Source organism: Eubalaena glacialis, chromosome 15 (assembly GCF_028564815.1).
Source record: "Eubalaena glacialis isolate mEubGla1 chromosome 15, mEubGla1.1.hap2.+ XY, whole genome shotgun sequence".
Classification (NCBI taxonomy): domain Eukaryota; kingdom Metazoa; phylum Chordata; class Mammalia; order Artiodactyla; family Balaenidae; genus Eubalaena; species Eubalaena glacialis.
The window spans coordinates 52,879,387-52,902,534 of NC_083730.1; the positions used below are offsets into that span (position 1 = coordinate 52,879,387).

The 23,148-nt window shown below is 39.7% G+C and overlaps 1 protein-coding gene across 7 annotated transcripts in view; it reads left to right on the forward strand.

The window, feature by feature from the left end:
* Positions 1 to 23,148, forward strand: part of OSBPL1A (oxysterol binding protein like 1A) — a 231,915-nt gene that overhangs the window by 203,841 nt on the left and 4,926 nt on the right. For 6 of the 7 annotated variants that reach the window (XM_061170288.1, XM_061170290.1, XM_061170289.1 and 3 more), the window contains 9 exons: positions 8,973 to 9,107; positions 10,125 to 10,222; positions 11,071 to 11,253; positions 15,981 to 16,088; positions 16,997 to 17,086; positions 17,322 to 17,448; positions 20,389 to 20,505; positions 21,075 to 21,198; positions 22,489 to 22,579. In XM_061170288.1, the coding sequence (XP_061026271.1) occupies positions 8,973 to 9,107; positions 10,125 to 10,222; positions 11,071 to 11,253; positions 15,981 to 16,088; positions 16,997 to 17,086; positions 17,322 to 17,448; positions 20,389 to 20,505; positions 21,075 to 21,198; positions 22,489 to 22,579 (1,073 nt within the window). Of the gene's footprint in view, positions 1 to 8,972; positions 9,108 to 10,124; positions 10,223 to 11,070; positions 11,254 to 15,980; positions 16,089 to 16,996; positions 17,087 to 17,321; positions 17,449 to 20,388; positions 20,506 to 21,074; positions 21,199 to 22,351; positions 22,432 to 22,488; positions 22,580 to 23,148 lie in introns of those variants that run through there. The other variant, XM_061170291.1, reaches the window with a different exon arrangement.

Sequence of the window (23,148 nt, forward strand, 5' to 3'; positions counted from 1 at the left end):
CGATCAGTGAAGAGCCTAGAAGCCCACTTAGTGCTTGGGTCGCACACCTGGGTAAGGACCCTGCCCACCGGCAGACTTAGCTTAAGACCGAAGCTGACCTGCTCTCTCTAACCCAGCTCTTAAATATTTGCACAGTTGGGCATTACGGTGCTCGGCGTTACACATATAAGATATTTTCCACTTCAGTGGGGATCAAACTTGGCCTTGTTTGTTTATATAGTGCTCAAGTGACAAAGCAGCCTTCTCTTTGTTTTCTTCTCAGTTTGTCAGCTGATGAGCAACTGCAATTAAGAGTTTCTTCAGTTTCATCATTAGTTGCTATTAATTTGTATGGATACATTTAAACTTTGCTTTTAGCTGGGTCACAAGATAGAATTGCCTGGCATAAATATTTAATTTTTCCAGCTGACTGAAGCTCTCAGTGATAAAAGTATTCTAGCTCATGTTTCTTCCTGAAACTTGACCTTCATAATATACATTGTTGCTTTTCCTATTGTTGGAATATATGCAGTACTAAGTAGTTGTATACAGTATCTAACGAATCCAATACCAAACTTCATTGTATTGTAAGTAAAAACGGTGTCTCTGTGAATTTCCAAGAGGGAATGAAATATAGTTTGTATCACTGAGTTTTTTCATTACATATCCAGGGAACTGTAGATTTTAACAATTGAAATATCAATAATTGTACAGACTAACAGAGGCAAAAAATTGCAAGTCCATTGCTGTATTTTAATAGCATGTTAGACTCTTCTGTGCAGTCAAGGTGGTTTTTATGGCCATCTGGATCTATGTGTATATGTTACCTCAGGCCTTTTTCTGTCCCTTCCACTCTGTGTCTATTACCTGGGCCACAAATGTGCCTTTTCATTTCCTTGAATGCTTACATTCTGAGTTACTAAAAGAAGCAGGAAGGTTCTAGATTATAAAATTGGATTTAAAGACCCTTTCAGAATTTTGGGAGCTTTTCAAATGATTAAAAAGTAGTCTGCCCATTGAATGGGTGATAAAACCATGTCCTTTGTACCTTGGTTTCCAGAGTTGACAAACCACTATTTCATTGACTTGCTGACTCATATGAAGTCTAGCCAACTGGTGGTGAGCAGCCAATGGCTAGTGGACAACGTGACTGTCCCATTCTTGCTTGCATATTTTCTCAGGGAGATCATGTGAGGGTATGGCAACGTATACAGCGTCGCTATAGAGATGAAAGATTAAGTCCCTAGGCCTGGATTCCCATCTAAGCCGCCGTAATGACAGAAGCGCCAAACGCCTTGTCACCCCCCAGCATGTCTCTTATTCCCTCAGTGAGTGTTTAATAGTCAGTCTAGTATTTTTTAGGGAAAAAAGTTCAGAATCAAACTTATGTAAAGTTCTTCATTCCTTTAATGAATAAATCCTTTAAATTCCTTTAAAATAAATCTCACCCTGCTGTTGTGCATGACAAAGCAAAATGTAGAAAACGAGAGCAGAGCCAGAAATGGCATCATTTACGTCACATACTGTCACGGGCCAGGGCTCATGTTGCCACCCTGGTGAACCCCTGTCATCTTGGCGATTGGACGGGACAGCCAGCCAGCAGCGAGAGCCTCAGCAGCGGGGACTACGCGATGCCTTCTGGCTGGGGCTCCGGGGGGAACAGGTGTCCTTCCCTCACTTCTTCACCTTTTAAGGTTGGAACTCAAGCCACGCTGCCATCTGAGTGCCTTCTCTGCAGCTCGGCTGCCCAGGCGACAGGATGAGGTATCCCAGCCTTCAAAGCCGCCTTGCCTCTACACGGCCTTGGAGGACTTGGCAATCTTGAATGTACTATTAATAGTAATGATCATAGCTAACATTTATTGCTCACTTAACGTATGTCTGTTCTGAGTGTTTTGTGTGAACTAATTAATCCTGACAGGCCCTGTGAGGTACATAATGAAGCCCCCATTTGGCGGAGAGGTGAGGGACTCACAGTGATGCAAACATCAGGTAGCAAGGGGCGTGTGCTCTCAGAGCCCATTCTTTTATTTTTCAATTGTGGTAAAACACAGAACACAGTATTTACCATTTTAACCATTTTTAAGCGTGCAGTTCAGTGGCGTTTGTACATTCACATTATGCTGCCGTTACCACCCATGTAACTCTTTTCATCTCGTGGAACTGACGTTCTGCGCCCCTTAAACAACAACTCCCCACCTCCCTACTCTGTGCCTTCTGTTCAGAAGGCACTCCTTTAACCACAACACTCTACTGTCTCTGGAATCCAGGACTGGACTAACCTGAGTATATTTTGTTGTTCTCTTTTCCCATCGTGCTTTTCTCTTGTCTGTTTTATGATGAGCATAATGTCAGCGTGTACGTCGTAAGGTGGTCCACTTTCTGCAGTGCAGTGTTGTCAGCTTCCCCATCCCTACCTTTTGCCAGGCTGAAAGTGTTAGATTACCTGGACTACCAACTCCTAGAGTCAACCACTGTTAACTTTTTGGTGCTGCTACCTTCTAATATTTGTCTATAAAACATGTATTTTACAAAATTAAAATATTTTTGAACATGTTGCTTTGTAACCTACTTTTTTACTCATTTTGCTATGTGAACTATGTGCATCATTAAACAAGAGGGTTCTGACTTCAGGGAGTTTGTATTCCAGTGAAAGAGTCAGGAGAGTCTAGTGCACTGTGATAAATGCCCAAATAGGAGTAAACTCGGGGCAGTGGAAACATACAGGAGCACATAGGGCAGGGGTCCCTGCAATGTGCTCTGCTCTCCCTGAGGTGATGAGGATGCAGGCGGAGTATAAGATATTATCCCTCCCCTCAGGAATTGTATTACTGTGTAGTTAGCAAGATAAGCTGGTTAGTACTCCTGACATAGCAGCAGGCTGTATAATCTGTGATCAGATGCTAAATTGTGCGATACAGATTCTGGTGCTCCAGGAGCTGGAAGAGGCGAGAAATCAATGAGTACTGGAATAGTCGAGGAGGAGAGACTTGAACTCTCTTGAAATCCTACCGGAGAGGGGATACAAGAGTTAAGGGAAGAGAGTAGGGCATTCCAGGTCAGAATTGGCTATAATGAGACTTTTAATCCAGTGTCTAAAACAGTGCCTGGCACCTAGTAGGTGCTAAATTAAAATTTTTTTAAAAGCTATTTTGAAACAATTTTATTTCTATATGCATATTCTATATAGCCAAGTTGCTTTAGAGAGACAATCTTGGTGGATTTTTTTTTTTTGAGATATAATTGACAAATATTTAAAGTCTACATCAAGATGATTGGATATATGTATACATTGTGAAAGGATTCCCCCCATCAAGTTAATTAACACATCCAGCACCTCACATATGTATCCTTTTTTTGGTGAGAACATTTAAGTTCTACTCGCTTAACAAATTTCATCTATACAAAACAGTGTTATCAATTGTAGTCATGTCACCATGTTATACAGTAGATCGTCAGACCTTATTCATATTATAACTGAAAGTGTATACCCTGTTACCAACTTCTCCCTATTTTCCCCACCCTGAAGCCCCTGGCAGCGACTTTCTACTGTGTTTTTATTGGTTCAACTTTTTTTTTTTTTGAAGGTTTGCATATGTGTGATACCATACCATGCAGTGTTTGTCTACCTGGTTTATTTCACTTAGCATAAGGCCCTCCAGGTTCATCCATGTTGCCACAAATGGCCTTTTGTAAGGCCAAGTAATATCGTGTGTGTGTGTGTGTATGTATATATTTGTGTGCGTGTGTATATATATACACACATAGACATATGCGTGCACACACACCCACATTTTCTTGATCCATTCATCCATTGACGGACACTTAGATTGTTTCCATTGTATATTCTCGGCTCCTTTAGCAAAAATTAATTGACCATAAATGCATGGATTTATTTCTGGGCTCTCTATTCTATTCCATTCATCTGCCTGTCTATTTCTATGCCAATTCTGTACTGTTTTGATTACTATATCTCTGTAATACAGTTTGAAATCTGGGAGCATGATACCTCCTGCTTTGTTCTTCTTTCTCAAGATTGCATTGGCTATTCATGGTCTTTTGTGGTTCCATACAAATTTCAGGATTGTTTTTACTATATCTGTGAAAAATGCCATTGGAATTTTGATAAGGATTGCATTGAATCTTTAGATCACTTTGGGTAGTTTGGACATTTTAACAACTTTTGTAATCATGAGTGCAGAATATCTGTCTACTTATTCGTGTCTTCTGCAATTTCTTTCATTAATGTCTTACAGTTTTCAGTGTACAGCTCTTTCACCTCCTTGGTTAATTTTATTCCTAACTATTTTATTCTTTTTGATGATAATTGGAAATGGGATTGTTTTAATTTTTCTTTCTGATAGTTTGTTGTTGGTGAATTGAAACACAGCTGATGTTTGTATGTTGATTTTGTCCCGTGCACCTTTACTGAATTCATGTATTAGTTCTAATTGTGTTTTGGTGGAGTCTTTAGGGTTTTCTACATATAACATAATGGCATCTGCAAATAGAGATAATCTTACTTCTTCCTTCTTGATTTGGACGCCTTTTATTTCTTTTTCTTGCATGATTACGCTGGCTAGAACTTCAGTACTATGTTGAATAAAAGTGGTGAGAGTGGGCATCCTTGTCTTATTTCTGTTCTTGTAGGAAGAGTGTTCAGCTTTTCACCACTGAGTATGATGTTAGCTGTGGGCTTGTCATATATGGCCTTTATTATGTTGAGGTATGCTTCCTCTATACCTACTTTGTTGAGAGTTATTATCATGAAAGGATGTTGAATTTTGTCAAATGCTTTTTCTGCATCTATTGAGATTATCCATCATTTTATTAATGTCATATATCACATTTATTGATTGGCTTGTATTGAACCATCCTGCTTACCCGGAATAAAACCCACTTGATCATGGTGTATGACCCTTTAAATGTATTGTTGAGTTCAGTTTGCTAATATTTTCTTGACTTTTGCATCTGTGTTCATCAGAGATATTGGCCTATAATTTTCTTTTATCTGGTTTTGTCTTTGGTTTTGGTGTCAGGATAATGCTGACCTTGTAAAGTGAGTTTGGAAGTGTTCCCTCCTCTTCTGTTTTTTTGAATAGTTTGAGAAGGATCAGTATTCATGCTTCTTTAAATGTCTGGCAGAATTCACAAGTAAAGATATCTGGTCTTGGATTTTTGTTTGTTGGCAGGTGTTTGATTACTGCTTCAATCTCCTTACTAGGAATTGATCAGTTCAGATTTTCTGTTTCTTCATGATTCAATTTTGGTAGGTTGTATGTTTCTAGGAATTTATCCATTTCTTCTAGATTGTCCAATTTGTTAGCATATAATTGTTCACAGCATTCTCATGATCCTTTGTGCATCAGTTGTAGTATCTTCTCTGTCATTTATAATTTTACTTATTTGAGTCCTCTCTCTCTTTTTCTTGGTGAGTATAGTTAAAGATTTGTCTATTTTATCTTTCTTTTTTTTTAAAAACCAGCTCTTAGTTGCATTTATCTTTTTAGTCTCTGTTTCATTTCTTTCCACTCTGATCTTTGTTACCCTTCCTTTACTAATTTTGGACTTCTTCTAATTCCTTGAGGTATAAAGTTAGGCTGTTTGAGATCTTGTTTCTTAGTGTGTTTATTGCCATGAACTTCTTTCTTAGAGCTTTTTTTGCTGCATCCTGTAAGTTTTGTATGTTGTATTTCCATTTTCATTTGTCTCAAGATATTTTTTGATTTCTTCTTTGACCTATTGGTTGTTTAATAGCATGTTTACTTTTCGTGTATTTGTGAATTTCCCAGTTTTCTTTTTGTAGTTTATTTCTAATTGTATACCATTGTGGTTAGAAAAGATGCTTGATATGATTTCACTATTTTTAAATTTATTGTCTTGTTTTGTGGCCTAATATATAGTCTATCCTGGAGAGTGTTCCATATACACTTGAGAAGAATTGTGTATTCTGTTATTGCACGGAATGTTCTGTATATGTCTCTTAGGTCTGTTGGTCTAACATGTTGTTTAAACCCATTGTTTCCTTACTAAGATTTTCTGTCTGGATGTCTGTCCCTTGTTGAAAGTAGAGAATTGAAATCCCCTGCTTTTCTTGTATTGCTGTCTATTTCTCTTTTAAGATCTGTTAATATTTGCTTTTAGGTGTCCTTATTTTGGGTGCATAAATATTTATAATTGTTATATCGTCTTGATGAATTGACCCCTTTACATTATATTATGACCTTCTTTGTGTCTTGTTACATTCTTTGGCTTAAAATCTGTTTTGTCTAATAGAAGTATAACTACCCCTGCTTTCTTTTTGTTTCCATTTGCATGGAATATCTTTTTCTGTCCTCTCACTTTCTATCTGTGTATGTCCTTAGAGTTGCAGTGAATTTCTTGTAGTCAGCATAGTTGGGTCTTGGTGTTTTCTGTTTTTTCATTCAGCCACTCTGTGTCTTTTGGTTGGATAATGTAGTCCATTTGCATTCAAAGTAATTACTGATAGATGTGGTTTCACTATTGCTCTTTTGTTCATTGTTTTCTGTAATTCCTTTGTTCCTTTCCTCTTCCTCTCTTCCTTTGTGAATTTGATGATTTTCTGTAGTTGGTATGCTTAAATTTCTTTTTCTTTATCTTTTGTGTATCTACTATAGGTTTTTTGCTTTGTAGTTGCCATGAGGTTTATGTAAAACATCTTATAGTTTTAACAGTCTATTTTAAGCTGATAACAAATTAACTTCAAACACATACAAAAGCTCTACATTTGTACACTCCCTGCCATTTTATGTTTTTGGTGTCACAATTTACATCTTTTTACATTGTGTATCCATTAACAAATTATCATAGTTATAGTTACTTTTAATACTTATGTCTTTTAATCTTCGTTCTAGAGTTATACATGAACTACCCAGCACCATTACAACATTTGACTATTCTTGAATTAAATAGTTGTGTAAAGAAAGTGAACATGATTGAATGAACAGATTGGAAGTAGTGCCCTTGCCTTTGATGTTAAAAGAAAATCTGACTTCCCAGAAGCATTGGTAGGAGTACAAATTGATAAAGGGTTGAAGGGTTGAAGGCATTCAGCTTGGTAGTAACTGTAAAAATTTTCAATGAGCACACACCTTTGACCCAGAAATCCCACTTACAGAAATTTACTTTAAAACCATATTTGTTCATGTTCTAAAGGAGAAGGTTAAATAGTTTATGGTATATCTATAGATAGACTTTAAAAAAAAAAATTTAACAAATACATATAGCATTTACTAATGTGCCCAGAACTGGTCTAAGTGTTTTGCAAATATTAGTCTTATAACAATGCTTTGTAGTAGATTATGTTATATACACTGTTATATTAGTGCCATGTTATTGATAAGGAAACTGGCAGAGTTTAACTTGGCCAGAGTCACACATCTAGTAAATGAGAAAGCCTGCAGTGGAACTCAGTCTGATTCTGACATCTTACCACTGCGCAGTGCAGCAATTACAAAGAACTTGATGGACTCGGTGATGTAATGTACATGTATGTAAGACCTCTGAACACAGGAACAGCAAAAAAGGGCAAGTGATGAGCCAATACATAGAGCAGATCCCATGCATTAAAAAAATCCAATAAGATATATGTGTGTACACACATGTGTGTGTAAATACCCAGCATTGTATCCCAAACTGTTGGAGGTGCTTTGCCTCTGAGGAGAGGAGCATTTTCATGTCTTTACTTCCATGACTGAAAATTACATATTCCTCTATTAGTTTTTGTGGTTTTTTTGAAGAAAAAACTCATGAAGGTATTTTTAAGTAGAAGAAAGAGAGTCTAAGATATCTCAATTAAGAAAAGCCTTGGCAGTCCCAGCTTTCTTGACTTGGCCCCAGCAGTGAATTTTTGCATTTACTGAGATCTCAGGGTGTATATAGTAAAGCCTTCTTTTCTTCATCTCCTTATACATTTCCCATTCTCCTTTGTCTTCCCAGTGAGGCAGCAATAAACCTACCATTTCTTTTCATTACATTGAGCTGCTACATGCCTGTCTGTGTTCTGCAGTATTTTATGGTAATGAATCAGCTTTTTTTTTATGCATTCCGATAGTAGTTTTGTGAAGGTTACTTTATTTTTAATTGTGCATATCTGTAAGAATGTGGATGTTTAGAGGGGGAAAGTCAGAGCCGAGACAGGTGGCATTCAACCTCAATGGCACCTTGGGATTGTTCACATGATCATGACTTTAGTCAGCAGGCTTCATGAAAGATGTGATTCTCACGGGAAAGGTAAATAATAGTAGGTGGAAGGTTGGAAAGATCATCAGACTATTCCAGAGAAAACCAAGATAAGTTTGTTACCTAATGAATTTGTTAAAGATCTCATGGTGAGACTGTTTGCTGGCAGGATATGGTAAGCAGAGTTGAAAGGTTGCAATTCAGGTCAGAGGACCCCTGCCCAATCATTAAATTATTTTTGGAAGTCTACTGTGATTGTGTCATTCTAGCAGATAGAATTTAAAACCTATCCTGTGAAATACACAATAGCCTTCTAGTACCCCAGTTCACAATGTATAATAGATCAGTGTTCTCAGAAAACCTCAATGTTGTCAGTCAAAAACAGTCTGAAATTCCTTTGAAAAATTATCCACAAAAATGGTATATGTGGTTGCTCCTCAGCCCACTATGAAGATTTTTGGTCTTTGTGTCCCCATGACCTTTATATGCCATTTCCTAATTTTGATCTGAGGCAGACTTATTAATAGTCATCATCTCACTGCTCACCAGTAGATTGCAAGCTCCTCGAAACCAAGGAGAATGTTTGGGTAGTCTTTGTATTTCCTTCAAGGCCTAGAACAATATACTCCACATCGTTAGATGCTCTGGGAAGATTTATGAAATTGAACTGATACTAATTAAATTTGCTGTTTTCTGTGACTTCCTTTCCAGGAACATGTTATGTAGAGACAGCAGCATGTAAGTTTGCTGTGTATGTTGGACATCACAGTTTCCATTTTCTTGTTAAATAGGAACTCTCCAAGATCACCATGCCAGTTATATTTAACGAGCCTTTGAGCTTCCTCCAGCGACTCACTGAATATATGGAGCATACGTACCTCATCCACAAGGCCAGTTCATTTGCTGATCCTGTGGAAAGGATGCAGGTATGTGTCAAGCAAGCACTGGGAAAGGTTTAAGTCTTAGGAAGTCTTCTCTGCCACCTTCTCCCCTCCCCCCACCCCAAACACATATACACAGAATTCATGTTAAGTGCAGTGTGAGGTTAGCAAATGTTATTATTACGTAGTCAGCATGTTTGGAGAGTCGTCTGTGTTCCTTCCCCGCCACCCTCTAGTCAGAGTGCCACCATAGTGGAAGGACCAACGAGAATTGCAGGAGAAGCAGCACGTGGTCCAAAACCAAACCTGGATGTTGGTGAGCTGTTTCTGAGTCTTTGTTTTAGAAGGTAGCATTGTGTTAGGGTAAAAACATTCAACCTTTCTTTCAGACTTTCTCAGTGTTTCCAAGAAGGAATAGATAAACACATACACAGATAAATATGTGTATTTATGCTTATGTGTGTATATAAATATACACATACTACTATAGGTTAAAACAAAGGACAACAAGGAATTGCACTTTTTTATTTTCCTCTGAAGAGAAGGCATTCATGTGATGTATATGGATTGACTAGACACAGGGAGAGTATAGTAGATGCATTCTTCTCCTTCCAGCAAGGCAATAGCATTCTAAATGGAGTCTTTCTGTGCTTTCATTTATATATATCAGCTTTTCCCAACCTCATTGGACTTGATACCAATTTGTTTAGTTTTATCTCTTCGCCCCATCCTAAAAGTGATGTACTTTTTAGAAATTTTAAAGGAATTAAGAGTAATTTAGGATTTGAGAGTTTTTTAAAAGTCCTTGAGAGAATTTGTAGCACTGTCAGGGTGTTATAAAACCCACAGTTGGGATGATCTATAGGAAGAGTCTCAGTAATTTTCATTCTGAATATCCGCGTTTGCTTATTAGTTTGCGTATTAAGCCATGTTAAAAATACAAAGTAATTAAACTCCTCAAAATCATTTTGTAAATTACTATTTTCAGCAGAATTTCAGTTCCTGAAAGAATGAGGAGCCAGCGAGGCTATTTTTAACTTCTCCTAATGCTCTGTCCCACAGTGTGTAGCTGCATTTGCTGTATCTGCTGTTGCTTCTCAGTGGGAACGTACTGGAAAGCCTTTCAACCCACTTCTGGGAGAGACTTATGAATTAGTTCGGTAAGATCTTTCACACTATTCCAGGTGGATAGTTGAATTTGCATGATTTATATAGCTCTTCAAATGAAAATGTATATTTTTTGAGCATTTACCAACATTTTGTATGACTGAAGAAAGTTAACAATTTTGTTTGTTTCTATGATATTTATTATTTTAGAAATTATGTCAAAAATATGAAAACATACATAAAATGAACCATTACAAGGATTTCAGTATTCCTGATCTTGTGGGATTAGTTATCATCCTTTCTCCTTATGTAGACCATAAGGCATGATTAGGTTTTTTTAATAACCATATAAAAAAATATATTAGCATAAACTTACACTGTTGGCATACAGGCAGTGAATGTATCTAGAGCTGCATTTCCTGCTGTAGCTTGCTTCTTTACACACAGTTAGGGAATTCATTTGGCTTTAGTTTTTCTGAATCATTCTCTTCCCTCCACAAGTTTTGATCTCATTTATTCCCTAGATGTTTGTAAAGGAGATACATTAGATTCTTTGATCTTAATATAAATGGAATGATAAGTTTTAAATTTACATGGCTAATATTGTCAATTCATGAAAATCACCCAAATTCATGTGGGTGTTCTTTATTTTAATGTGTTTAAGTAGCTAGGTTTATAATAACATTGGTTTTAGTTGTTTGGGTTGCATATGTGCAATTGCTCGTGTGTTGTCCTTCCATCAGGATGATAACAAAGGATTGTTTACTTCGTCAAATCCATTTCCTTAATACTTTAACATTGCTTTTTCACTGAAATGACAGTAATGTATACATTCTGTGATAACAGTTTATTGTATAACACTACCTTTTTTTGTTTGTTTGTTTGTTTTTTAAATCTTAAGAGATGACCTTGGTTTCAGACTCATCTCTGAGCAGGTCAGCCATCACCCACCCATTAGTGCATTTCATGCTGAAGGATTAAACAATGATTTCATCTTTCATGGCTCAGTCTATCCCAAACTGAAGTTCTGGGGGAAGAGTGTAGAAGCAGAACCCAAAGGAACCATCACGTTGGAGCTCCTTGAGTGAGTCAGAATCACGCCTTTAACTCTTTTCATGAGTACCTACTCATTAGTATATACACTTGCACACAGACTTGACCTTGTTGTTCAAAAGGTGGAGACAAAGAAACTGCTTTTATGAAGTGTAAATTTTCTACCATCATGTAAAAGAATTTGAGAAACGTGGCAATAGCCATTGTTAATCATCCTAGGTATGTGTAAAAAGTTTAACTTGATGTTTGACTGTGGTGTTTGGATCTATTTTAAGATAAAATGGAGTTAATCACTGCCTGACAGTTCTTATGAGACAAGCTTTCTATATATCATGGTAATAATATTTTGTTTAACCATCTTTTAAAATGAATTCACTTTGAGAAATATTGAAATAACAATCACATTGGTACATTTTAGACATTAGGTTAAGTTGAAAGTTCTCTTCTTTTGCAATAGAAAAAAGATTGCCATGAAATACCTTTCCATTTATTTGTTTCATCTTCAGTTTCTTTCATTACTGTCTTGTTGTTTTCAATATACAGGTCTTTGACCTCCTTGTTTAAATTTATTTCTACATATTTTATTCTTTTTGATGCAGTTGTAAATGGAATTGTTAATTCTGTGCTCATGCACTGAAAAAATTAATATTAGTAAAATGTCCATACTATCCAAAGCAGCGTACAGATTCAGTGTAATCTCAGAGATATCAAAATTCCAATGACGTTTTTCACACAAATAGACAATCCTGCAATTTTTATGGAATCACAAAAGACCCCAAATAGCCAAAGCAGTCTTGAGAAAGAAGAACAAAGCTGGAGGCATCATGCTCCCTGATTTCAAACTATATTACAAAGCTATAGTAATTAAAATATATGGTATTGGCATAAAAACAGACACATAGATCAATGGAACAGAATAGAGAGCCCAGAAATAAGTCCATGCAAATAGGTTCAGTTAATTTACAACAAAGGAGGCAAGAATATACAACAGAAGGTCAGTCTCTTCAATAAATGGTGTTGGGAAAATTGGACAGGCACATACAAAAGAATGAAACTGGACCCCTCTCTTATACCATACACAAAAATTAACTCAAAATGGATTACAAACTTGAACGTAAGACTGAAAACTATAAAACTCCTAGAAGAAAACATAGGCGGTAGGCTCCTTAACATAGGTCTTGGCAATGATTTTTTAACTCTGATACCAAAAAGAACAAAAGCAAAAATAAACAAGTGGGCCTACATCATACTAAAAAGCTTCTGCACAGTAAAGGAAACCATCAACAAAATGCAAAGGCAGCCTACTGAATAGGAGAAAATATTTGCAAATCATGTATCTGATAATGGGCTAACATCCAAAATATATGAAGAATGCATACCACTCAATAGCAAGAAAAAAAAAATCCAATTAAAAAGTAGGCAGGGGCTTCCCCGGTGGCGCAGTGGTTGAGAATCTGCCTGCCAATGCGGGGGATACGGGTTCGAGCCCTGGTCTGGGAAGATCCCACATGCCACGGAGCGACTAGGCCCGTGAGCCACAACTGCTGAGCCTGCGTGTCTGGAGCCTGTGCTCCGCAACAAGAGAGGCTGCAACGGTGGGAGGCCCGCGCACCGCGATGAAGAGTGGCCCCTGCTCGCCACAACTGGAGAAAGCCCTCGCACAGAAACGAAGACCCAACACAGCCAAAAATAAATAAATTAATTAAAAAAAAAAAAAAGTAGGCAGAAGATCTGAATAGACATTTTTCAAAGAAGACATACAAATAGTCAACAGGTAAATGAAAAGATGCTCTATATCATTAACCATCAAGGAAATGCAAATCAAACCACAATGAGGTATCACCTCCCACCTGTGAGAAAGACTAGTATCAAAAAGACTAGAAATAAGTGTTGGTGAGGATGTGGAGGAAAGGGAACCCTCGTGTACTGTTGGTGGATGTAAATTGGTGCAGCCACTATGGAAAACAGTTTGGAGGTTCCTCAAAAAATTCAAAGTGGAACTACCATGATCCAGCAATTCCACTTTTGAGTATTTACCCAAAGAAAACAAAAACACTAACTCAAAAAATATCTGCACCCCCATGTCATTGCAGCATTATTTACATATTCCATACAACAGCCAAGATATGGAAACAACTCAAGTGTCCATCGTTGGATGAATGGATAAAGAAATTGTGGCATACACACACACACACACAGGAATATTACTCAGCCATAAAAAAGAGTGAAATCTTGCCACTTGCAACAACATGGATGGACCTCAAGGACATTATGCTAAGCGAAATAAGAGAAAGTCAAGTACTCTATGATCTCCTGTGTGAGAGAGAAAGAGAAAAGAAAGGAAAAACAATAAACAGACTCTAATCCCAAGGTGACTCAGATATTGAAATTTGTGTCAAAGACTTTAAAGCAGATATTGTAACTATGCTCCATGACATAAAGAAGAACACTCTTAAAATGAATAGAAAGACATTGGAGCAAAGAAATGAAAGTATTTCTGGAAATTTTAGTACTGAAAAAATACAATAACAAAAATAATAACTGGGATAGGCTTGATAGCAGGATGAAGATAATAAAATATGTTCAGGTTCCACATGCTGAAAACTATAAAACACTGATTACAGTAATCAAAGACTATGAGTAATGGAGAGTCATACTATGTCTCACTATACTTGGAATCCTTAATGTAATTCAGATGTTAGTTTTCCCATAATTGATCTATAAGCAATCTATATTAACACAATCTAAATTTAAAAGTCCCAGGATGATTTTTGATACATAAAGAGAAGTTGATCCTAAAATTTATATGGAAGGACAAATAAAACACTACAGCCAAAACAGTTTTGAAAAGGAAGAACAGAATTCATGGACTCCCACTTCCTAATTTTAAGACTTAACAGTATAGCTATTGTAATCAAGACAATGTTGTATTGACAAAAGGATAGACACATACATCAAGGAAACAGAGAATAGAGTCCAAAAACTGACCCACAGAAACATGGTCTGTTGATTTTTGACAAAGGTAAAAACACAATTCAGTGAAGAAGGATAGTCCTCTCCACAAATGGTGTGGGAACAGTTGGAAGTACGTATGTTAAAAAAATGAACCTCAACTTACATCTCACAGCTTAAACAAAAATGAACTCAAAATAGACCATAGGCTAAAATCTAATGTACAATTATAAGCTTTTGGAAGAAAACAGGAGAAAATCTTTATGACCTTGGATTAGGCAATGACATCTTATGGATATAATACCAAGGCACAGTCTAGAAAAGACAAAATTGATAAATTAGATTTTATCAAAATGAAAAACTCTTGCTCAGTGAAAAACAGTCTTCAGAGAATGGAGAGAAGCCATAGATAGATAAACATTATTTGCAAATCATTTATCAACAAAGGACTTGTATCTAGAATGTGTAAAGAATTCTCAAAACAATAAGAAAACAAACAACCCAATAAGAAACTGGGCAAAAGATGTGAACAGACACTTCACCAAAGAGATACATGGATGACAAACGAGCACACAAAAACATGCTCAACAGCATTAGTCATTAAAGAAATACAAAATCATAGTGAGATACCACTACACACCTATTAGAATGTCCAAAATCAAAATAATTTTTAGAACTGACAGTACCAAGTGTTGGCAAGGATGTAGAGCAACCAGAAATCTCATATATTGCTGGGGGGAATCTAAAATGGCAGAGCCACTCTGGAGAACAGAGTTAACCCTATGTTAACCGGATAACATAGGGTTACAGAGTTAACCCTATGTTAACCAGATGACTCAGCAGTCCACTTCTAGGTGTTTACTCTGGAGAAATAAAGACTTAACGTTTTCACACAGACCTGTGCCCAGATGTTTATAGTACTATTAATCATAGTCACCAAGCAACCCAACATCCTTCAGTGAGTAAATGGTTAAACTGTGATACATCCATACAGTAGAATACTACTCAGAAATAAGAGAGAGCAAATTATTGATAAGTAGAATTTAAAATGCATTATACAAATGAAGAAACTAATTTTGAAAGGTTACATGGTGTATTATCCCACCTATATGACATTCTGTAGAAGGCAAAACTATTGCAATGGAGAACAAATGAGTTGTTTAGGGACTAGGGTTGGGGGAGGGTTTGACCATAGAGGGGCAGCATGAGCGAATTTGTGGATGGTGTGATGGAATTGTTCTATATTGTGATTATGGTAGTAGTTACAAAGATCTACACATGCACTAAAACTCACAGAACTAGATACACCAAGAAAAGTGAATTTTACTGTTTGTAAATTAAAAATAAATTTAGACATAAATGTACGAAGATGTAAAACGAATGTTTTCAAAAGAAAAGGATGTGTAAAATTGGAGCTTACTCACATACACAAGTTTTTCCCTTTGGTGAACTAGAAAGTACTAAATAGACTGTTTTCTACTTCTAATTTAATTTTGTTTATTATGTTTTCACCAAACTTTTGAATGCTTAAGATGATTATGTACATAGTTTAATTTGGAGTTTGGTAAAAAGATAGAATTTTTTTCTTAAGCTTTTGCATCCTTTTAAGAAACAATAAGAGTAGTCAGATGATACCTATTTTACTGTGATTAACACCAGCAGAGTTTTTACGGTCTTAGAGTTTAGTCATCTCCAGCAGTCTGATGTGTTATCCTGAGTAATAGCATTTGAGGCAAATGCACTTTTTAAACAGAGTAACACTTCTCAGTTATTTTTCTGGGCTTTGGTTTTCTTTTTGTTCTCTAGACACAATGAAGCATATACGTGGACAAATCCTACCTGCTGTGTACATAACATCATTGTGGGGAAACTCTGGATTGAGCAGTACGGCAACGTGGAGATCACAAACCACAAGTGAGATGCTTCATCATCCTCCCCTATCCCTTCAGTTGTCATCAGAGGGTGCCAGTAGTCTTTTTCAAAAAGTTCTAGTACAGCCCGATGATAATTTAAGAACCAGGCAGTATAGCTCTGGAGTAAATAAAGCCCATCTATTTAATGAACAGATTTTATGTTAAAGTTTCTGATTAGGGGAGACTGGTGAATTCAGAGCTTCTGCAGCCTTGGGGAATCTTCATTCCCGCCTCCTTCAGCCTATTTTGCTGATCCTGATTAGCTTGCATTGTTCACGTGGGGACGGGTGGCAGGAGAAACACGAAAGTTGAAAAGAGTTGGATTCAAATCCTATTCTGTGACCTTAGGCCAGTGTCCTAGTCGGCTCGGGCTGTTGTAACAGAGCACCATGGGCCGAGTGGCTTCAACAGCAGACATTTATTTCTCACGGTTCTGGAGGCTGGGAAGTCCCGGGTCAGGGTGCTGGCAGATTGAATGCTGGTTGAAGGCCCTCTTCCTGGTTTGAAGTTGGCCGTTTTCTCAAATCGTTGTGTGGCAGAGGGAGGGATCGTCTCCCCGTATCTCTTCTTAGAAGAACACTGATCCCATTCATGAGGGTTCCACCCTTATGACCTAATTACCCCTAAATACCCTCGCGTGGGCGACTAGGGCTTCACCACATGAATTTGGTGGGCAAACATTCATTCCATAGCAACAAGTCCCTTATTTTTTATGAACCTTGCTTTACGTTTTCTCCATGGTGGGTCTGGTACTGATTATGGATTAATTATGATACTCTCTGTGTGGAGCCTGGCATGCGTTAGAAAGTCAGTAAACAGCAGCTGCTACTAGAAAGGTTATCACAGTCACTGCTCTCTCCTACGGCTTCTGTGTTGAACGGTAACCTGAGCTCACTATCTCCTTTACAGGACTGCGGACAAATGTGTGTTGAATTTTAAGCCATGTGGCCTTTTTGGTAAGGAGTTACACAAAGTTGAAGGCTACATTCAAGATAAAAGGTAAAGTTTCCATTTTAAATGCTGACTAGTATAGGTGTCGTTCACTAAATAAAATGTTGTTATTAAAATCTGCCATTACCTAGGAAACAAGCATTTCAGTAAATTGAAAAACTTTCTTCTGCAAGGAAATATTTATTTCTTTAAAGAATCTGATTTGTAAGCATCTTTATAATAATATTCAATTACAGCAAAACGCTGGTTTAATTGTTGGCTAAACATCAGTTTCTCTTGACAGCAAAAAGAAGCTCTGTGCCCTCTATGGGAAGTGGACAGAATGTTTATACAGTGTTGACCCTGCCACATTTGATGCTTACAAAAAAAATGATAAGAAAAATACTGAAGAGAAGAAGAACAGCAAACAGGTGAACATCCCAGAAGGTGGTATCAAAGGAATCACTGGACTCTTTAAATTTGTACTAATCCTTTTGGAAGTGGCCTGTTAGCGGGTCACAGTGTGACCTTTTATACTTGGTGCTAATGCGTGTAATTTTTCTCCTTGAACCTTCTTAATGAACCAATTATCTGCCTTGGTAGCAAATGTTTGACATAATCTCCCGTGGAGTATGGGTGTGTGCCATGCAGTTAGTTATACACGCGGCATAGAACTCACGTTGCTTTGGAACGTTGGAGTTCATCTTAGTGAGACCAATGTCCTTGTCCTCCTTTCTGTTTATGTGCATTAGCAGTTGAGATCATTTGAATATTTGAAATTTCACCCAGAATGATCACGTACGTTTTCATGCTTGCAACAGTTGTGTTGCCCTCTTTTGTATCCGAGATCCCTGAAGCTGAGAGCATCGCAGTTAAGGGATTCATTCCTGGACGGCTGTCCTCCTCTTACTAAGCGTTCTCCTAACAGGACAGTTTAACGTTAGACTCTCCCCGTGTGAGGCCACAGGTTTTCGTCGCAGGGCCCCGGGAGGCTGGACCGCTCAGCAGACTGAGCTAAAGAGAGCTTGCACCTACTTGTACAGGAAGCGTCGGAGGACTGATTACTTTCCAGTAACGGCCATCACGGTTCAGAGCACGAGCTCTGCTTAGAATCCCGCCTCTCCCACTTCCGAGTGGTTCAGTCTTGGGCAGATTCCCACCCTCTCTCCGCCTCAGCACCTTCATTTGTAAAATGGGTACAGCAGTAGCACCCACATGTCAGATGAGTTGACGGAGGTCAGGGGTTCCTGGTGAAGGCAGCTCAGGCCCCGTCTGCTCCGAGCATCACACCAGCCACCGAAGCACCGTCTCAGAGCTCCCGGCTCCCCTCGCCCCGCCGTGTCGAGCTCTCTGGGGCCCTTCAGGTGACTCTTACACATGCAAGAGTTTAGGAAGCCCTAACCTTCCTCAAAAAAAGAAGGTGTATGTCTGAGTGGCTTTCTTTGTAAACCAGTTACCAGGGTCCCGGGGACAGAGCAGCTGGCGCAGTTGACAGCAGTGGCACTTCCCTGGCTGGGTCCTTCTCCCCTCCCTCTGCCTCCATCTCTGCGCACAGTCCGCTTTCCTCCTCCACCTGGGTCTCCGCTGCTTCTCCTTCCTTCGGGGGGGTGCACTGATGCTTCTCTGCAGCGACCCCAAGACTGACGGGGCTGGAGAAGGAATGCTCCAGGATCCCAGGCCCCGACCCAAACTCCTGGGCAGTGGCTCAGCCAACACAAGGCAGCTTGGTGAAGACATGGCCTCGTCCTCCTTTTACAGAGGTGGGGGGTGGCAGAGGAGGGCCTTGGCGAAATTCCAGAAAATCCCCCTCGTGTCCCATAAATCCCCGGTCAGTCTTTGTAGAAAAACGGCCTTGCCCCTTGGAGAGAGAAGTCAGCCTCATGCTCACCCTGTGTCTGCTCTCGCCTCCCGTGTGCATCGGCCACCGTGGATTTCTGATGTTCCCGAGCGTATTTAAATGCCTTGGGGAGCTCGTCACCAGTGTTGTCCCTTCCCTGCTGCTGTTTTTAAAGTTGCATATCTCAGCCGGTAGTTCTAGATTTGGTAACTGTGACATTGGGAATATGACTTAGCCTTCCAAAGGCTTAAATTCTTTATATATAAAACTTTATGGGTGGGCTTCCCTGGTGGCGCAGTGGTTAAGAATCCACCTGCCAATGCAGGGGACACGGGTTCGAGCCCTGGTCTGGGAAGATCCCACATGCCTTAGAGCAACTACGCCCGTGCACCACAACTACTGAGCCTGCACTCTAGAGCCCGTGAGCCACAACTACTGAGCCCACGAGCCACAACTACTGAAGCCTGCGCATCTAGAGCCCGTGCTCTGCAATAAGAGAAGCCACCACAATGAGAAGCCCATGCACCGGTACAAAGAGTAGCCCCTGCTCGCCGCAACTAGAGAAAGCCCGCACGCAGCAACGAAGACCCAACACAGCCAAAAATAAATAAATAAAAAATAAATAATTTTTAAAAAACATTATATAAAAAAAAACACTTTATGGGTTTATTACGTAAGGACTAAATATACAGAGAGCTGCTAGCAGCTCTGCCAGGTTGGGTGGAGGGGGGGGTGGTGCAGCCAGAGGAAGTGTTAGTTTCTTTTTTAGCCTTTACATCTTTTTGTTTTGTTTGTTTATTTATTTATTATAAATTTATTTATTTATTTATTTTTGGCTGTGTTGGGTCTTCGTTGCTGTGTGCGGGCTCCTCATTGTGGTGGCTTCTCTTGTTGCGTAGCATCAGCTTCAGTAGTTGTGGCTCGCGGGCTCTAGAGTGCAGGCTCAGTAGTTGTTGTGCACGGGCTTAGTTGCTCTGCGGCATGTGGGATCTTCCCGGACCAGGGCTCGAACCCGTGTCCCCTGCATTGGCAGGCGGATTCTTAACCACTGAGCCACCAGGGAAGCCCCTAGCCTTACATCGTTTTAAATCCTCTTTTTATAGAATGCTTTCAGGATCCCTACTGGTTTGTGTTGTTGATAAATTTAGTTAAATGCTCCAAGAATTTAACCTTTTCTTGCTCTCATAATGTTCCAGACAATACTTAAATGAGTTATTTTGGCTTTAAAAAAAAACTTTAAAAATATTACAACATGATAGTAAAGGCATGATGATGGTGATGATAATGGCTTGAATGCACAGAACCCTAAATGAGACAACACAGAAGGCTCACGAGGCTCCCAGCGCTTACTCACTAGGCCCGCATTTATTGGCTCCCTGGCCTGTGTTGAAAGGTGAGGATGTGAGAACGAGAAAGTCATGGTGCCCCGGCCCTCGTACGGTTACATCCTAATGCTGTGCAGTCAGCGGTGCTTATTTTACAATTTGTAAGTATATTCTTTTGAAAACATTTGTTCATCTGTTGGTTCTTCCAGATGAGCGCTTCTGAGGAGTCAGATGAAATGCCAATGCCAGATTCCGAGAGTGTGTTTGTCATCCCTGGGAGCGTCCTCCTGTGGCGAATAGCCCCGCGGCCTCCCAATTCGACCCAGGTGAGGCTGGGCGTGCTGAGCGCGGCCTCCTGTTTACTGGACTCTGGCGGTGCTTTTTCCCCGGCCCAGGTGGGACCAGGAGGAGGCGGGTGGTCATCAAAAGCTCCTAAGTCGTCCCTCTGCGGCTTCTAACCCGGGACGGGGCATTCCTGCCACCCAGGCCTCCTGGTGTCTGGCTGGCCAGGACGCCTTGGCGTGAGGCTTCGGGGGCTTCCTTAACAATTACTGAGCAGCAAGACTGACTGTCGTTAAATACAAGGTGGGGCAGCCAGATCTAGCAAGTCAGGATTTAGATGAAGAACGGAGAATGTTGGGTTTGCTTGTAGCTCTCCTTCGAGGTGATGGTGGTGGAAGATACTCATGCTGGGAGGCCTGCTGGGGGGCTTTCTTTGAGACAGATTCCCACAGGTGGCGCAGACTTGGGTGAAAACACTGAGATGTGTGATCTGAGAAAGGCCGACTGTCGTCACCACCGAACAGGGGGGTCATTGTCAACTGTTTCTGCCTTCAGGGTTTCATTCTGCGTTATGCCCTGGTATATGTTAATTTGAACATTTTCTTCTTTTCAGATGTATAATTTCACTAGCTTTGCAATGGTTTTGAATGAAGTAGACAAGGAAATGGAGAGTGTGATTCCTAAGACAGACTGCAGGCTACGTCCTGACATCAGAGCCATGGAAAATGGGGAAATAGGTAACTAGCACCTGATGGCGGCACCAGTGAAGATTGGTTTCTTTGAGGAGGGTGGTTGGTTTTACTCCGGGTCACTGTCAGTATTTTAGTATGTTAGCACTTAGCATTTTGTATGTTAGCACAACCATCTTTAGTCTCTCTTAGAGACTTTTTTAAAAGTATTTATTTATTTGGCTGCTCCGGGTCTTAGTTGTGGCACGTGGGCTCCTTAGTTGTGGCAGGTGGGATCTAGTTCCCCGACCAGGGATCGAACCTGGGCCCCCTGCATTGAGAGCATGAAGGCTTAACCACTGTGCCACCAGGGAAGTCTCTAGAGATTTTTTTAAAATTAAAATTCAATTTAAATTCAGAAACTTTGGTTTTAAATTTGGAAATCTGAGGTGGACCTTAGCAGCTCATATTTCATTGTCTGAGTGATACTCCCTAATTTGATGTAATACATATGGCCAGAGGCATATCTTACATATCAGTGGAGAATTTGGGACAATAATATCACATTTATCAACTTTTAACTACATTCTGACTAGTTATTTCACTACATATTTCAGAATTTAAAGAGCACCTTGTGAGCCTCAAAGAAGTGCTTGGCCTTGGTTAATTCTGACATTTTATTTCGTGCTGTTAAATTTCTTCTTATTCAGTGGTTCTCAAAATGGGGGCAGTTTTTCCTCCAGGGGACCTGTGGCCGAGTCTAGAGACTTTGGCTGAAACATCTGGGGAACTGCTGCTGGCATCTGGTGGATGGGGGCCCGGGTGCTGCTAACGTCCTGCCGTGCCCAGGACAGCCCCCCGTGAAGAATCATGGGGTGCAGCGTGTCAGCAGGGCCGAGGCTGAGAAACCCTGCCCTAACTAAACACTGACCCTCCCTGTGAATTATCAGTGAGACAGTGCAACAGCGCTTTGGAAAATGGTTTGAATTTCTTATGAATGGAATCTGGAGGAGCTGTGTGAGGTCTCACTAAGAATTTAGAAAATTTTCACGTGTATTCAGTTTTTCCACCCAATTTTTCACTGAAGCATTTTAACATGATTCTTTTTGGCCTTAAGAATAAACCGGCACCTTGGGTAAATGCAGAGGTTGTTAAGGGCAAAAGCTGTAGGAGAGGACCGGGTCTTGAGTGCGAACTTGGGGATATGTTAAAATTTTGCCAGGATAAATTTCGTGGTGTTCGTGTTCTGATAAAATGGAGATGTGCTGCTACCTGACTCCATGAAGGGATTGTGCTGAGTGCTGTGCCTGGCAGTCTCTACGTGTAGAGTAACGGTTTTCACTGATGTGCTGACTCTAGATCAAGCTAGTGAAGAAAAAAAGCGCCTTGAGGAGAAACAAAGAGCGGCCCGCAAGAGCAGGTCCAAGTCGGAGGAGGAGTGGAAGACGAGGTGCGATGAGGGGCGGGGGTGGGGGGGCGGTGCGGCTGGCAGACATGGGACTGCAGAGCCTGGCTCACTGTGCCCTGCGAGTTGTCAAGTATTTTCCACTGACTAAGTTCAAGCTGAAAGGGCCGCATGTGTGCCAAGAAAAAGGACTGTTAGGAAGTTAAGGTTAAAATATTCCTACACGATTACCACAGGTAAGTGTCAGTTAAGCAAACTGTCTTTCCTTATCCAGCAAAACACTGTCCCTTCTATTTTTAAGAGGGAAGGTAGAGTTACAGATCTTGGCATGAAATAGGTTCAGAGCCATTTGCTTATAATATGAGTTAATTACAGGGCTATTAGCTTATACATATATCATGTATCAAGGATATTTAGACAATGCCTTTACTCTTCCAAACACAAGGGATTTGACATGTCGTGGAAATACGATTTGTTAAAGTGACATCTTGGATTCCATTCAGCAACAGAAACTGGGCAATAAAATTTACAAGTTTTGAAAGTTTGTTCTTTTTAAGAATCAGGAGTTACTTAGTCACTTGTATTGAGTAATAGAATCTCTTGTAAATAGGAAT